We start from the raw sequence: 15951 nt of genomic DNA on the forward strand, positions 1-15951 counted from the left end.
GAATCCTTGGAAAGTATACATGGTCAATACATGGTCAATCCTTGGAAAGTATACATGGTCAAAGTATCTTGGCCAATATCTAAAAGGAATTTTTGTGCTATGCTCGAAAATTCCTCAGTGAACATTTACTCTCCACTTCTAAGTATATTTGAGAAAATTTATTTATTTATTTATTTTGATACCCAGTTCACATTCTTTAATTCTTATTCAAGTACAGTTGAGAAAATATATTTACTAATTAGTTATCAGTAAAGAAAAAGACACATTAAACTTGGTTTTCGATAATGTAATATTAAACACCTTATAATCCAAGTAAAAATAGAATACATAATTGGAAAAAATAAATGTAAATCAATATCAAACATTTTTTAAGCGTAAAGTTGCAGCCCTGAGTGGGTGGCCCAGTCAGTTGGAGTGCTGTCCTGTGCACCAAAAGGTTGTGGGTTTGATCCCAGGTCAGGGTACCTATGGGAGGCAACCAGTGTTTCTCTCTCACATCGATGTTTCTCTCTCAACTCAATTCTAAAAAACTTTAAAAAAATGTACAGTTGCAGATTGTATAGTTTTCTAATGAAGCAAGGCTGACATTAAGAAAAAAACATTGTAAAACTATCAAAATTTATTTGCCTTATATCAAATTAAACAACATGTTTATGTGTTGAAAGCATTAGTGAGATCTCTATAAATATATTCTGGATAGCTAGTTAGTTATTTCAAAAGGCATAATGTAAGTATAATGTATTTGCATCTTTTATTTAACTATTTCAATTGATATTAACTAAGTATGCAAATAGATCAACTGGGGAGATTCTGTAACGACCAGGTAAGTATGGAGTAAGTTATCCACAGGTGACTCCAATTTAATGCACACCCACGGCTAAGAACCACTCTGGCAAATGAACAAGAACCTTTTCTTTGAAAAGGCAGATACTGGGACCCTTGCACACTGATGATGGCAGGAATGCAAAACCATGTAGCCGCTAGGGAAACGGTATGGAGGTTCCGTTAAAACATTAAAACATTAAAAATCAAGTGCCATGTGATTCAGCAACCCCACTTCTGGGAATTTATCCAAAAGTATTGCAAGCAGCGCCTCAAAGATACATTAGCACTCCTATGTTCACTGCAACGCTATTCACAACAGCTAAGATGTGCAAACCCCTCCATGTCCATCTATGGATGCATGGATAAAGAAAATGTGGTGTACACGTGCAACAGAATATGATTCAGAAGGGAATCCTCCAGTATGCAAGAACATGAATGAACATTGAGAACATTATGCTAAGGGAAATAAGCCAGTCACAAGAAGGCAAATACTGCATGTTCTAAAATAGTCAAACTCACAGCAGCAAAGAACAGAATGGTGATGGCCAGGGACTCTGCAGAGTGGAAAGTGGGGCAGTGCTCCTCAACATGTGTCAGATACCAGTGTTGCAAGAGGACTAAATTCCAGATTCCTGCCGTACAACACTATGCCTAAAGATAACTGCTGTGTTGTACACTGAAATACTCTGTCAATAGGGTAAATCTCACATTAAGTGTCCTTAACACAATTTTTTGAAAAAGGACAAAGCAGGAAATGGCTTTCTTCTTAGTAATCTATTAAAAAATAGGACAGAGATGAAATGGTCTCTATGTTCGATCAGTTATGTTTCCTCTTTACAGACAGAAGTTTTAATTATCATAATGGAAATCATACCCAAGTGTAGCTGTTTAACTTAATGAAAAAATCAGGAAGCAACACATAGAAGGAAAATTCCAAAGTTTCACTTTTTTAGAGGCTAAGGAGTAATAAAATAAATAGAAGAAAACCCCAACTTGCAGATTTCTTGGGTGCTTATTTCTCTTTAGGAATCTCTTTCGGGTCTGCATCCACATTCTAGCTCAGGTTCCAGCCATTGCCTTCTGTCACTGGTCTTCTGTTCTGTCAGTTCCAGTGTGATCTGTGGAACCTCGTATCACCCTTATTTGACTGATTAGTCAGATTGGCTAATTTAGTCAATATTATTTGACTAATATTTGACTATTTTTACTCAGAAGAAAAACATGGCCAATACATAAAATTCCAATCTCTGGCCACAACTATAAAATTGCATTGAGATTCTGGACTTCTGTCATGGTACGTAAGGAGCTCTGCTTATTCACTCCTCAGTGAAACTAATGAAAATTGTGTGTGTGTATATATGTTTATAGATAAATATATACATATATACATGTAAATATGTAAAGTTTCTGGAAATGGCCCTAAAGCAAATAGCAAACGAAGAAACATCTGTTCAGGAAAATCAACAAAAACTCAGTAAGAGAGATAGAAGCAAGAGTTTGTATAGATGGAAGCAAGATATTTGAAGGAAAACTGCTCTCTCCCTTCTTCCTGCCAGAGAACCTCTGAGGGGGAGGGGTGGAGTGCTGTACTGCAGATTGCTGCAGTCAAGAACATAGGGCTCCCTGTCCACCCAACTCCCAGCTACAGGGCCGTCTTCCCAGGAGGAGCAGTACTTCAGCATTTCTCATTCATCCTGACCCAAGCAGCTGCTGCTGAGGCCATGTCCCAGGTGAGGGCCGTTGAGAAGCAGGGGCTCCTTCCTCCTGCATAACTTCAATGTGGAACAGAGGCTCTACCTTGAACGTGGCATACTGAAAATCCTGGGAAGACAGCCATTCCCTGGTTTCTAAGGCAGTTTTGTGTCAAGAAAAGCAAGCCAATAGGACCTCAGGCTATGCTGTGTGTGCAAATGCACCACCACCAAGCACTCAGCTCCTGCAGCAAGAATGTTAACTCCAAGAGAAACTTGCCATGGTCCCCAGCTTCAGATTCTAGCCTCCAACAGGTGGCTCCTAAATCTCCTGTCATTTACAGCAAAGTGTGGAGAAGTTTAAACCTAAGGATGCTCTCAAGAACAGTGAAGGTTGTGGTGAAGAGTAATTTAGAGATCTGTGGATTTAATGAAGATACAGCCTAGACTTCTGGTGAACTAGTTCACAGGAGAGAACCAGAGAATGAGATAGCTGGGGTCAGAACAAATATCAAAATAGAGACCTCAGAAACCATTTCTTCAAAGTAGTCACAATATGATTGGATTAGTTTGCAGAGCAATTTATGCCACCAGGGAGTTTCTGGAAACAGTAGAGCAATCAGCTGGCAATCACTGGAGGTTAACAACTTGGTGTGATCAAGGAGGGAGTGAAAGGAAGTCTGACCGACACTGGTGCCTTCTTAGGGTGACTGCGGGCAGGCGCACCTGAGTCTGCACCTCCCAGAAGAGGGACATCTCAGTTTGACATCTCAGTGTGAGGGAAGGTGGGGGAGAATAGCTTTCACTAAAATAATCCAGCTAGTCAACTAAACAAATCAATAAGCAATAACAACAAGCCCTGGGGATGGGGTGAGGCAGTAATTACAAGTTGCTACAATATTATCTGAAATGTTAAATTTCCAACAAAAAATTATGAGGCATGCAAAGAAACAGGAAAGTATAACCCTTTCACTGGGACAAAAGGCATGGAACAGTAACTGTCTGTGAGAGACCAGCTGTCCAATTTAACAGAAAAAGATTTCAAATAGCCATTATGACTATGTTCACAGAACTAAAAAAAAAGCATGATTTAAAAAGCAAAGAATGGTTTGAAAACAGTGTGCATCAAATAGAGAATATCACAAAAGACACAGAATCATAAAAGGAACCAAATGGAAATCCTGGAATTGAAAAGTACAATAATTAAAACAAAAAATTTACCAGAGGGGCTCAATATTCGATTTGAACTGGAAGAAGAAATAACTAGTGAACTTGAAGATAGAGCTACTGTTCAAAAGTGAAGGCAAAATAGACTCCCAGACAAACAGAAACGGAGAGAATCTGTTGCTAGCAGACCCATGTACAACAGTTCTTCTGGCTGAAAGCAAGTGACCCCAGATGGTAATATGAATACACACAAAGAAAGAGGACCAGTAAAGGTAATGATGTGACTATAAAAGATATTATAAATGCTTATTTTTCTCATTGCTTCTCCTAAGTGATTTAAAGGCCACGGCATAAAATAAGGTGCATGTGATGTACTGCTGAGCCTCTAACAAACAGAAATGTAATTGTGTGTAATATATGGCCAGTAACCGCACAAAGGAGGTGGGTGAGAGCAAAGCTGTAATGGGCTAAGAAAACAATGGCATGTGATAAAGCAATAATGACAGCATTCTGTTAGAGTTCATCATTACTTATATATAATGTGTATCACGATAATGCAACAAAAAGGGGGGAAAGGCAATAGAGCCATATAGGGTTAACATTTCTATGTATCACGAAAATTAAACTACTATAAATATGAAGCTGATTCTGATGAGATGTATACAGTAAACTTTAAGCAACCATTAAAAAAGCCTCAAAATATAATTAAAAATTAATGAAATTAAAATGCTACATTAGAAAACTATTCACTCAGTGCAAAAAGAAAGAAGGAAGAAGAAAACATGAGACATACAGAAACTAAATGGCAATAAAATACGTAAAGCATCTGAGTGCTATGGATGTAAGAAGGGCAGTCATACTTACTTCTCAAACCACAGGGTGAGGTTAGTGGTGTGCCGGATCATTTTTAGGAGATTGGGAGAATTGATTTCTTTGTCTTCTTTTGTCCACACACTTCCAACTAATTCTGACGGCTGTACAGCTCTGAAATCATCAAGATAGAATCCTACATGATACTTTTCCCTCTAGTGAACTGTTTTATTAAGTAAATGAGACAGAACTAAACTCATATCATATAAACTCATCATACAAACTCACTTTCCTCTTACACCAGCAGCAAGATTTATGACAAGGTTTAACAAAAAATTATAATTCTGCATATTTTCTATATATTAAGAACATTTTATGCATATACCTGTGTACTTTTATTATTGCTTTACAGTAGCATTTTATTTGGGGCAAATCTGACATTTCTTCATAATATCTTCCCCAGCACTTACAAATATTATTTAACAAATTGGGGTGACAAAGTAGTTTGGGATAATTCTTTTAAATAATGATATAACTGTTATAATAATCAGCTCAATGAGGTTATACTAATACTGCAATTTCATGCATTTTTTTTTCTCCAAAGGAGGAGGGGAAACCCCACCAGAAAACAGTCCTGGAAAAGAAAATAGACTCTAACACTGATTTTTCAGAATAGTGATGATCTTGGTGGGAGGAGATCTATAAATTTAGTTCCTTTTTTTCATTTAGTTATTAAAAATAGGCTGAACTTCTAAATAGCCCCAATTTACAACTAGAAACAGACATTTTTGAGACAGTGGCTATTATCATGTAGAAAATTTTAAAAGGCTGTAACTGGCGGTGACTTCAATTCACAATCACAACGGCAGTAGCCAACTTACTGAGCCCTTACTTTGTGCTAGCACTGCATGGGTACTGACTTTTTTAAACCCCCCCAACAGCCCCAGGAGTGAGTAATACCACCAGCTCCATTTTACTCTCGAGAAAACTGATGGGCAGAGGGAGAAAGTTACAAAAGAAGGTTAGAGTTGCTCTAGAACACCAAGCCAGCAAATGTAAGGCCAGGACTTGAACTTAGCTTTACCAACAAGGGGTGACTACGGACACAGAGAAGCTTTAAAATCCAGACAAAGCAAGGAGGTCAGAAAGAGAGGAGCCTTCTGCACAGCAGACACTTTGTGTCCTAACTCACTTATGTCTTATAACAATTTTTTAAGGCAGAAACCAGTATTTCATTTAAAAAAAAAGCTCCTTTAAAGTGATTTTTTCAGCTTAAATGTCAAATTACATACCGATATAGATCTGATTCAAGTAAAGTGAGTTGCCGGGCAATTTCTATTGGGTGCAAGGTGAGCAGGTCAAAAGTCTCTATGTGCCCAGGTCTGCTTATATGCCATTCAACTGTAGGAGGTGAACTCTGAAATGTAATATTATGACCTGGTCCACTGTCTCTTGCCATTTTTTTCCTTTGGATTATTTTAGTGATGGATTCAACCCATTTTCTCATTGCTTTACCTGAAATACATTTTAAATAACATTTAAATACTTTTTACTCAATATTTTAGTTTTTAAAATAGTATAAAATCACACAAGTAATACCTGAATGTATCTTTAATATAAAAAGTTCAAATGATCAAAATTTTAAAAGTGAAAGTTCCCCTTTACCATTTCCCTGTTCCCAATACCAGTCTTGTTCTTCCTCACATGGGTAACCACTGTTATAATTTGGTTTATATTCTTCCATTTGCTTTTAAAATGAAATTAGAAAGTAATTTATTTGTAGCAATTTTTTACCTCTATTGTTCTGAACTTCGGTTCAAAGTATTTTATAATCTTCAAAAAAAAGATTTATCTTACACAAATGAGATTTCCGAGGATAGACTATACACATCCACTGTTTATCTGATCAACACTGCTTTTTATACACCAAACAGTGCCAGAGGACCCAGTCCTTCATTTAACTACGAGTTTCTCAGGCAGCTGTTTTGTACTATGCATGGAAGTATGGGTACTGGGCAGTGTATTCTGATCCTCATTCAGCATGTACCATGGAAATGTAGACAAGTTTACCCGAGACAGACTTATACCTATACAATCATAGAATCTTTAAAACTAGAAGAGAAACTTTGGAGATCATTAAACCTAGTTCCACATGTTACTGATGGGAATGAATGAAAGTAATTTTGCCCAGAGTCCTGGCTGATGACTGGCAGTGCGGGAACAAATCTCCCGTTTCCCAGCTCTCCATTCCCTATGCTCTGCTGCCTCTGTGACGCATGCCCTGTTCACCTGAGGCTCGGGGACTCGGTCAGCGGGGTTGTGAGGGCACAGCAGCCCCTAACTATCCTTTGTGCCCCGCTGTCAGACCAGTGTAAAGACAGTTCACTTATCTCTGAGACTTCTTCTGTCCAATTCCAAAATAACCAGCCAGTTGATTTACTAAATGAAAATACATTGCTTCAACAGAGTGATTACTGAGCAATTTGTAGATCAAAAATGTTGTTTGATGAAAAAATTTTTAAATTTTTCAAATCACTATGCTGGTATTACCACATACACCTCTTAACAATGGGCAGTAAGGACAACAATTGACGGTCACCACATAAAACCAGGGACTTACAAAAACCATACCTCTTACTGTTCCAATAAATTCCTCCATTCGCCGCAAAAGATCTGTATCTCTTTCAAAGTCATAGAAGTGGTGCTCTACCCAGTGCCGGCAGACATTTAAAACTCTATGGCATTCACAAAGAAGAATAATCGAATTACAAGAGAACTTGGGGGTAAACACTTATCACAATGAATGGTATAAATGAAAACAGTTACTGTCACTAAATTAAATAATCTTATAAGTTGCTTACCACTTTCAAAATTCCATGTTAATTAAGACATATACAATAACTTTTGGCAATTGCTTGTCACTCATTTTACTTACTACCACCTCCTGGCCTGTTTCAACTCTGAAAGAAAAGTTCCATGAAGGCTTATTTACTTCAGCCATTTATTAGCACTTACCGCAGTTGTACAGGCTGTATATATTCTTTTCTAAATCTTTTTAGCTCCGCACTCAAGGGCTGATCTCCATTCTCTATAGCTATGCGATCGGCTTCTGTTGGCTCAGGCTCTGGAATTTCAAACCTAACATAAAGCAGAATAAACAAATGAAAATATTAATTGTATCAAATTATACAAATAGGAAACTACAAATTGTTTTACTAGTCAGCATAACCAAGAAAGCACTGTAAAAAATTACTAAGGACAGACATATCAGTGAAAACAAGGCTTCTATAATGTAAAGGTTAATGATCTCACAGATAAACCTAACTAGAAACAATAAGGGTTACCAGCACAGTCTAAAAATAAATGTGATTATAAAGTTACCGAGCTGATGTTCCTTTTTGGCTTGTATAATTATAGCAAATCAACTAATATAATACTTTTTAAGGGTAAAGCTTGAAAAGTTAACTGCTCTTTTGGATGAAACACTTTTCTTGATTATTTGTTCACTAATAAGCTCCATTTTCCTCAACTTGTGGCATGTTTAAAAAATTCCACTTAGAACATCTAAATCATCAAAATTTGAATTTCCTGAGTCTACATTATGCATTTTATATAGCTCTTTAGTTAGATTAACTTAAAAATTTGAAGTTTCACATACTGATTTTCCATGTAAAAAAGAATGTCTATTTTTATATTTAAATAATGAAAGCTAACAAAATAAATGATCTTCTAAGAGATTTTATTTCTTAAAACAGTGTTCATGGACTGCAATTTAAAGCTCATTTAATATAGTTCCAAGAATATAAGATATTAGCTCAATCTCTAAAAAAAAGAATTTAAACATTTAAAATGAACAGACCTTTCTATTATAAGACTCAGTAGTTCTTGAGGTTTACAAAAGGATCTGTATGTTGTAAGAAATGTCCGAACAAAATTGGGATCTAAGAAGAAAAGGAAAAATCTTATTAAAATCTTTGATTCAGACTGATTAAACTAGTATTTACATTTTCAAGAGATCAAACAGTCAATTTTAAAAGTCCCAGAATGTTTTGACCACATAGAATGCTTTGGATTTTATAATGAACTGCTAGACTTAGTGCCTCTTAAATTAGTGGCAAAACTAAGGATACTAGAATTTTATATTTTATTTATTTACTTACTTTTAGGGGGAGAAACATCAGTGTGTAAGAGCTACATTAATTGGTAGCCTCTTGCACACCAACTGGGCACCTTGCCCACAACTCAGGCGAGTACCTTGACTGGGAATCAAACCAGCAACCTTTCAGTTTGCAGGGCGGTGCTCAATCCACAGAGCCACACCAGCCATGGCTGGATACTAAAATTTTATGCCAACCTATTTTATTGACCTCTGCACAACTCTGACTAGCTGATGTCATCATTGGCCAAAGGGGAGCAAAGGGAAGGAAGGGGAAGGCAAAGGCCAAGCATGGAAGCAAGCTCCCCACCTCCTACCTGGATATCAGAGCATCGCCAGGTGGTTTATCTCCTTCATAAAGAGAAAGGCCACAGCATAATCCATTACCTTTCCTGACATCCAGACTAGTTTATTTAGGATCAGTTATCTAGATTGCTTTCAATCACATTAACAGAGCATTTCTACAACTAGAAATTGGATCTTATAATTTTGTAGATAAAGTTAAATACAGTTTCTAAATTTTTTTATTTGTTAAAGGTTTTTTTAAAAAAAACCTACTAAAAGATGCTTACAAATACATGAGTTATTAAAACTATTAAATGGTCCTTTTTTTTATTTGTTAAAGGTTTTTTTTAAAAAAACCTACTAAAAGATGCTTACAAATACATGAGTTATTAAAACTATTAAATGGTCCTATTCACAACTTTTAATTCCTTTGATTTCAAGTAGTCACAATGAGAGTTCAGTCGTAAGAGCAGGAGTCTCCAACCCCTTCCAGCAGAGGACCTACTTGTCATTCAAATCTCCCTGCAGTGAAACAGGTGGTTGACTAGGCCTGGCCTATCGCACAGGCTCTGCCTAACAGTATTCCACAATGGGGGCGGGGAGGGGGCGGAGCTTCTACAGCGCAACTGTCAAGCTCCACCTTTAGTTTTCCCCCCACACCCCCCAAAGATTTTATTTATTTATCTTTAAAGGAGAGAAGGAGAGAAATATCAATGTATGGTTGCCTCTCGTGTGTCCCCTGCTGGGAACTGGCCTGCAACCCAGGCAGTGCCCTGACTGGGAATCGAACCGCAATTGTGTGGTTCGAAGGCCCTCATTCAATCCACTGAGCTACACCAGCCACGGTGCTCCACCTTTAGTTTTGAGTTGTTAAAGAGGAGGAGGGAAAGTGTTCATTAACTTTAAAGCTTTTTACTGGGAAAATCTTTTTCTTATCTTACATTATGGTCTAGCATACTCAAATGTAATGATAAATTCATTCAGAGTAGCAAGTACCTTTATTTTTGTTAAGCTATATATACACTGTGGACTCTTTATAAGAAGTACAGTGTCTTTTATTACCATTTAGCAAGAATCAGAATTAATTTGTTTGGAAAATTTGTTTTTAGGCTGATTCTGTCTGATTAAGAACTACCCTAAATTTAACCTTACAACAAAATAATAATATATGAAATTTCCCCCCCAAAGCTGATTATTTGGATTTATCATAAAACAGAAATCTACTTCCAATCAATTGGTGTATGTAGTCATAGAGGTAATGAACTGATTTAAATATCAGACAGCCTTGATTTTAAGATTATTCTTTAAGTTAAAGAAAAATTTAATAACTAAACTACATTGGTTTTTAATATCCATCTTCTTTCACTAGAGTGGGTTACTGATAAAAGCCATGTAAACACGTACAACCTTTTAGTAATTTCCTCTGTTCGTATTTTATTGTTTGTCTTCAGTTACAGAGTTCCTCAAACGTTAAAGACTAATGTCTCAACCAGAAGAAAAGATTTTAAAACAGAAGGCTGTACAAGATTTTAAAACTGAGATTTATATCGATTTCATCACAGTCCTCCCTTTCAAGGATCTTCTTCCTGTTCTGCAAATCTATTTGTAAGGTGAGGCTATTGAAAACATCACGTGTTTAGGAAGCAGAAGCAGTGGCCACTGTAGAGGGCACAGCTGGCACTGCTGGGAGAGCGCCCAGGCCCCTAGCGCCAGTGCTCCAAGAACCCTGAGTCCCGTCCCAAATTTAGGCTGACCTGTCTTTTTTTTTCTAAAGAAAAGTTTATTTCAGTCTAAAATTCTAAAACTGACATCCAGATCCATTTCTCTTCGAATACCACCTAAGTCAGGATAAAAAGTTGTGGGATATTAAAGGTACTTTTAAGTTGAGAAACAATAAATGTTCTTGATGAATTTAAAAATATCTTTTAAAACAGGCTACTTTTAGAGGTATACTATTTAAAAATAGTCTTTTCATCGTAAACCAAACTTCTGGCCATTCCAGTGCACTAGTAACTGATGACAATGCTGAGAAGTCCTAATGTGCCTCAGTGCCACAGCAGTCAGAGGGGGTCACGTCCATTTCTGCTGTCTGTTCTGTAAGGTTCGCACACGGCATTCTCATAATGTATTCCATTCGGTTTCTGTGAAGTGAGTAGGGCCAGCAGCATTTTTCCTCTCTACATATGAGAGAAGTGACACTTATCTAGGGTCACACAAGAGGGTGTGCAGAGATGCTGCCATAATCTAGATTGTGTAATTCCTGATTCAGGAATTACAGTAGAATCACACTCTACTGTATCACATTACCTCCCTGGATTAAAGGATGCCTTAAGTTTTCCCAGGCTGTGAGATCTAAATAGAAAGGATGAATCCATAAATTATATAATCACTACAGAAATTTACACAAATGATTAATGTAGAATGTGCTATAAACTGCTAATCTTGGATAAAAGCACTAGAAAATCATGGAAACATTAGCAGTCTAATTGTGATTCCATAATTCTTGTTAAGTCTTCTTCCAGATTTTAGGAAGTAGCAGCTGTACCTTCCTGTACACTATTCAGAAGAGGAGTTTCTGAAGCTGGCGGTGAAATAAACACTCCCACAATCCTCAGCTGTACAAGTTCTAAAGTGATTCAAGTTTGAAGTTGTTTTTAGTTTGATTAGAAGTAAGAGTAGTCTTGCCAAAAAAAAAAAAAAAAACCCAGAAGCTAAAAATAAACCAAGAAAATTTGGCAAAAGTTTAAGCACTTTCAAAAAAATCTCTTAAAAGCTGCATATATTCCCAGGCTTATATTAATTTAGACTCTATTTTTAGTCTAACACAGTGAAGAACTGCTAATGAATGAAAAACTTATATAATGAGAGGACATAACATCTGGACATTTGAAATTTTGTTCAAAAAAGGGTCCACATTGCAGAAGCTACTTTTATTTCTGTTGACTTCTCCATTCAGTGATTTTTAACACATATCATGTCCCACTACACTGGAGACCTTTATCTTATTGATGATATAAAAAACTAGGATAATTTGACATTTTTTAAAAAGATTTTATTTATTTATTTTTAGACAGAGGAGAAAGGAGGGAGAAAGAGAGGGAGAGAAACATCAATGTGTGGTTGCCTCTCACGTGCCCCCTACTGGAGACCTGGCCAGTAACCCAGGAATGTGCAATAACTGGGAATCGAACCTGCAACCCTTTGGTTTGCAGGCCGGTGCTCAACCCACTGAGCCACACCAGCCAGGGCTGATAATTTGATATTTTAACAATACTCATTAATAAAGACAGGTTATACAATTTTGTAAGAAAATTAAGGACCACCTTATACTTATCAGGCAACGATAAAAGTCGTTTTATACTGCCTCTGTTGGTTGTGAGTAGCAGTTATCTACCTATATTATAAAATGTTATTACAGACAGATGGAAGGCAAATGCACAAAAATACAAAAGCCAGGCTGGTTTGGTTTTAAAATACAAACACAAATACTTGTGTAGAAAATGAAAATCAACTATTTCAACATTCTAAATCTTTCTATTTATCCTTTGCTTATGAATGTAATTCTACAAACTACTTTTTAAAAAAATCCTCCCCTGAGGACATGCTTATTGATTTTAGAGAGAGGGGAAGGGAGGGAGAAAGAAGAGAGATATTGATGTGGGAGAGAAGCATCGATTGGTTACCTTTGGTAGGTGCCGGACGGGAACAAAACCAGTCACCTAGGCATGTGTCCTGACCAGGAACCAAACCCACGACCTTTTGGTTTGTGGTGCGAAACTTAAACAACTGAGTCACACCAGCCAGGCCTCAAACCTCTTTCTCAAAGTAACCACTAATGGGTTTCAATATTAGCAATGACAAAAACTTCCTCTGTGGTTTTTTTTCTTCTATCTGACTTCCATTCTTCTACTGAGATTTCCATCATGCTAACAAGCAGCTCAGCATCCCTCTCTATACCCATATTTTGCTGTGTATAATGCATGGTTTTTTTTGCCCAAATTTTTGAGGGAAAAATAAAAAATGTGCATTATACATGGGTAGTACCTGAAATACCTTGTATCTGTTCTTATGTTTTGTAATTACTTGTTACATAAAATTTCTTGTACCCTATGTTCAAAAATAAATGCTGAAATTCCTTTATAATACAAAAGCCAAATATCTAAATATAAATAAATAAAAACTGAGTTAAAAAATTAAAACAAAGATCTTTTTCCTGAAAGTTTGGACAAAAATGTGGGTATGCAATATACATGGGAGCACATTATACACAGCAAAATACGATAAATACCTGCAACTCCTGTCAAGTTCCTGGTCTAGACCCAGGTTATTTCAAACATGAATTGTAGTCACTATTTTCTGCTGGTTTTCCAGCTGTCTCCCTTACTCTCAAACTGTTCTTTGATATTTTATTGCACACTTCTTCAAAACCTGAGGAACTCAGAATACACTTACATTAATGTTGAGAATATAGCATTCTAGATTTGAGATGGTAATTTCAGTTTTTTCCTTATGTGCTTATTTTGATCAACACTTGATATTTTATTTGGCAAGATCAATGGTATTTATGAGATATTTATTACCTAGAGTTATTTATGTAAAGAATACCCCTCCCCAGTCACCATAGTGAAACACTGTTCATCAGGATGTCTGTTTACGTGATAATTCTCCCTTTAATACGGGCATTTAAAAAGTTACAAGAAACAATAAGCTCCTCAGCAAGGATTTATAAACAATCACTCTTGAATTCCTTAAAAAAGGAAACAGACAGCTATGCTGACGCACAAACACTTAAAAAAATCAGTGTTTAAAAATAGAATAGCACTCCCTATAGATCAAAAACCATTCAAAAGATTTTCTCAAAGTTAAAACACCCAAACTCAGTTTATATAGGACACAAACTCAAAGGGAATCTGATGCAGGTTTCTGAGGATTTTCTGAGGGCATAAAATAGCAGTAAGTACTTTAAAGAAAAATATAAACTGGCTGAAGTTTTTTTCAGTTCCATTTTCCATAAAAGAGAAATTCACCATTCTGGGAAACACCTTTTCCCCACACTTCAATATGAAAAGCTTTTATTTCCACATAATGTCAGTTCTGAATTATTATGCCTACCTACCTCAAGGTCACCTCATTTCTCTAAAATAAGACATCAGACCAGACATACCATCACTAAACATTTCTTTACGCATGTTGTTTTAACTCTCAATATTAATTTATACTTTATTTCTTATAATTGTAACCAAAGTCAAATTCCTACTCTCATCTCCTTTTTTATGTGTATTTTCCTTACTGTTTAAGTAAGGAAAGTCTCTTCATATCTCTGCCAGACTCAGAATGATCCGTCTAACCAGAAACTTTTCCTCCTAGCATTTTGGGATGAATCCTAGTTTTCTGATGTAGTTAGTGAATGACTACATATACAGAAACACTGGATCTGAGAGACAAACTATAAATTAGATTCCCCACAAAGCCCTGCTGCAATCTTTAGAGCAAGTAAGCACTTTCTAATTCATCTGTATTTAATTCTTTCTCTCAGAAAACTTTCCTTCACAGAGCACACACCAATAGACTAATGACTGGGCTTTGTTAAAAACTAAACTTACGAGGATGAGTATGTAACTACATAATATATTTGCATTAAAATGGAAAGTTTATCATTAGAATTTATTAACTATTTCAATAAGAAAAATTACTCTAACTGTATCTCCATAGTAGACTTGTCTTCCCCCAAAGTGAACAAACTACTTATATTACTGGCAACTCAAACCAAGCAAGTAAGTCTCTTTATTTTTATTATTCGATACACATAATAAAAATTATATTCTAAGGGAAAGAATTCACCTTATGTGAGTCAGTATAATATGGTAGAAAGTATATTCTGTTAAAAAGTCAAGAAGCCTATAGTCTAGTCTTCACTCTGTAGTTACTTGGTGATATAATTTCTGGAGCCTCGGGTTTCATGTATAAAGTGGGGAACTGGTCACCTCATTTAACACTAGAGAGCTATAGCTTTATTTCACATATTATTGCTAAAATACTCATGGGATCAAGTTTGCAGGAGACACAGTGAAGTCTGAATTAAGTAATGTTAAACTAATTTTTCTTCTGCCTGTTTTGTTTTTAAGATTTCATTTATTTATTTTTAGAGAAAGTGGAAGGGAGGGAGAAGGAGAAACATTCATGTGTGAGAGAAACATTGTTGGGTTGCCTTTCCATGTGCCCCCCCCAAGCAGGGACTGGGCTGCAACCCAGGCATGTGCCCTGATGGGGAATTGAACCGGCAACCTTTGGCTTTGCAGGACGATGCTCAACCAACTGAGCCACGTGGCTCAGAGTTCTTCTGCTTTTTATGACAATGTGCAACCAACCTATAATCTAAAAAAATCTTAAAATAGTGCTTATTAGTTATTAAAATTTCTCATTATAACCAATGTATTTTATTATAATTCTATAACAACACAATAAAAATGTGCAAGTTAAATTTTAGTTTTAGTTTCAATGTAAGCTACAACTTGCACTGTATGTTCTCCAATGAATACCTACCAACCAATCAACCAGCCCTCCCCACCCCCTCAAAGAAAGAAAGAAAAAGAGCAGATTCATAGTTCTTAAAACAAATGATAACTTGACCTGTTACAATTAAGGGTGTCCAACCCTGTGGCCTGGCCCAAGATGGCTATGATACAGCCCAAAACAAAAATCATAAACTTAATTAAAACTTTTTTTTGCTCATCAGTTTTCATTATTGTTTGTGTATTTAACGTGTGGACCAAGACACCTCTACTTCTAGTGTGGCCCAGAGACGCCAAAAGGTTGGACACACCATCATTGTAGTGAGAACTCAAGAGTCTATTTGAACTGACAAAGAAATAATACCTGATTAAAAAATGCTTTCATGTTTTACAAGTTTATAGATGGTCTATTAAAAAACACATTCTATTGCCAGTAATACATTGAATAATATACCGTATTTTGCCATGTATAATGCATACTTTTCCCCCCAAATTTTTTAGGGCA

The 15951-nt window shown here is 36.3% G+C and overlaps 1 protein-coding gene across 2 annotated transcripts in view; it reads right to left on the minus strand.

Moving 5' to 3' along the window:
- The window catches only part of SOS1 (SOS Ras/Rac guanine nucleotide exchange factor 1), a 116965-nt gene that overhangs the window by 22619 nt on the left and 78395 nt on the right, over nt 1-15951 (minus strand). For both annotated transcript variants that reach the window (XM_037066909.1, XM_037066908.1), the window contains exons 11-15: nt 8353-8434; nt 7509-7631; nt 7125-7228; nt 5786-6008; nt 4548-4667 (exon numbers count right to left, since the gene is read on the minus strand). In XM_037066909.1, the coding sequence (XP_036922804.1) occupies nt 4548-4667; nt 5786-6008; nt 7125-7228; nt 7509-7631; nt 8353-8434 (652 nt within the window). The remainder of the gene's footprint in view (nt 1-4547; nt 4668-5785; nt 6009-7124; nt 7229-7508; nt 7632-8352; nt 8435-15951) is intronic.

The sequence above is a fragment of the Sturnira hondurensis genome, unplaced genomic scaffold, assembly GCF_014824575.4.
Source record: "Sturnira hondurensis isolate 20B ecotype Veracruz unplaced genomic scaffold, ASM1482457v3 Scaffold0016663, whole genome shotgun sequence".
Lineage (NCBI taxonomy): Eukaryota > Metazoa > Chordata > Mammalia > Chiroptera > Phyllostomidae > Sturnira > Sturnira hondurensis.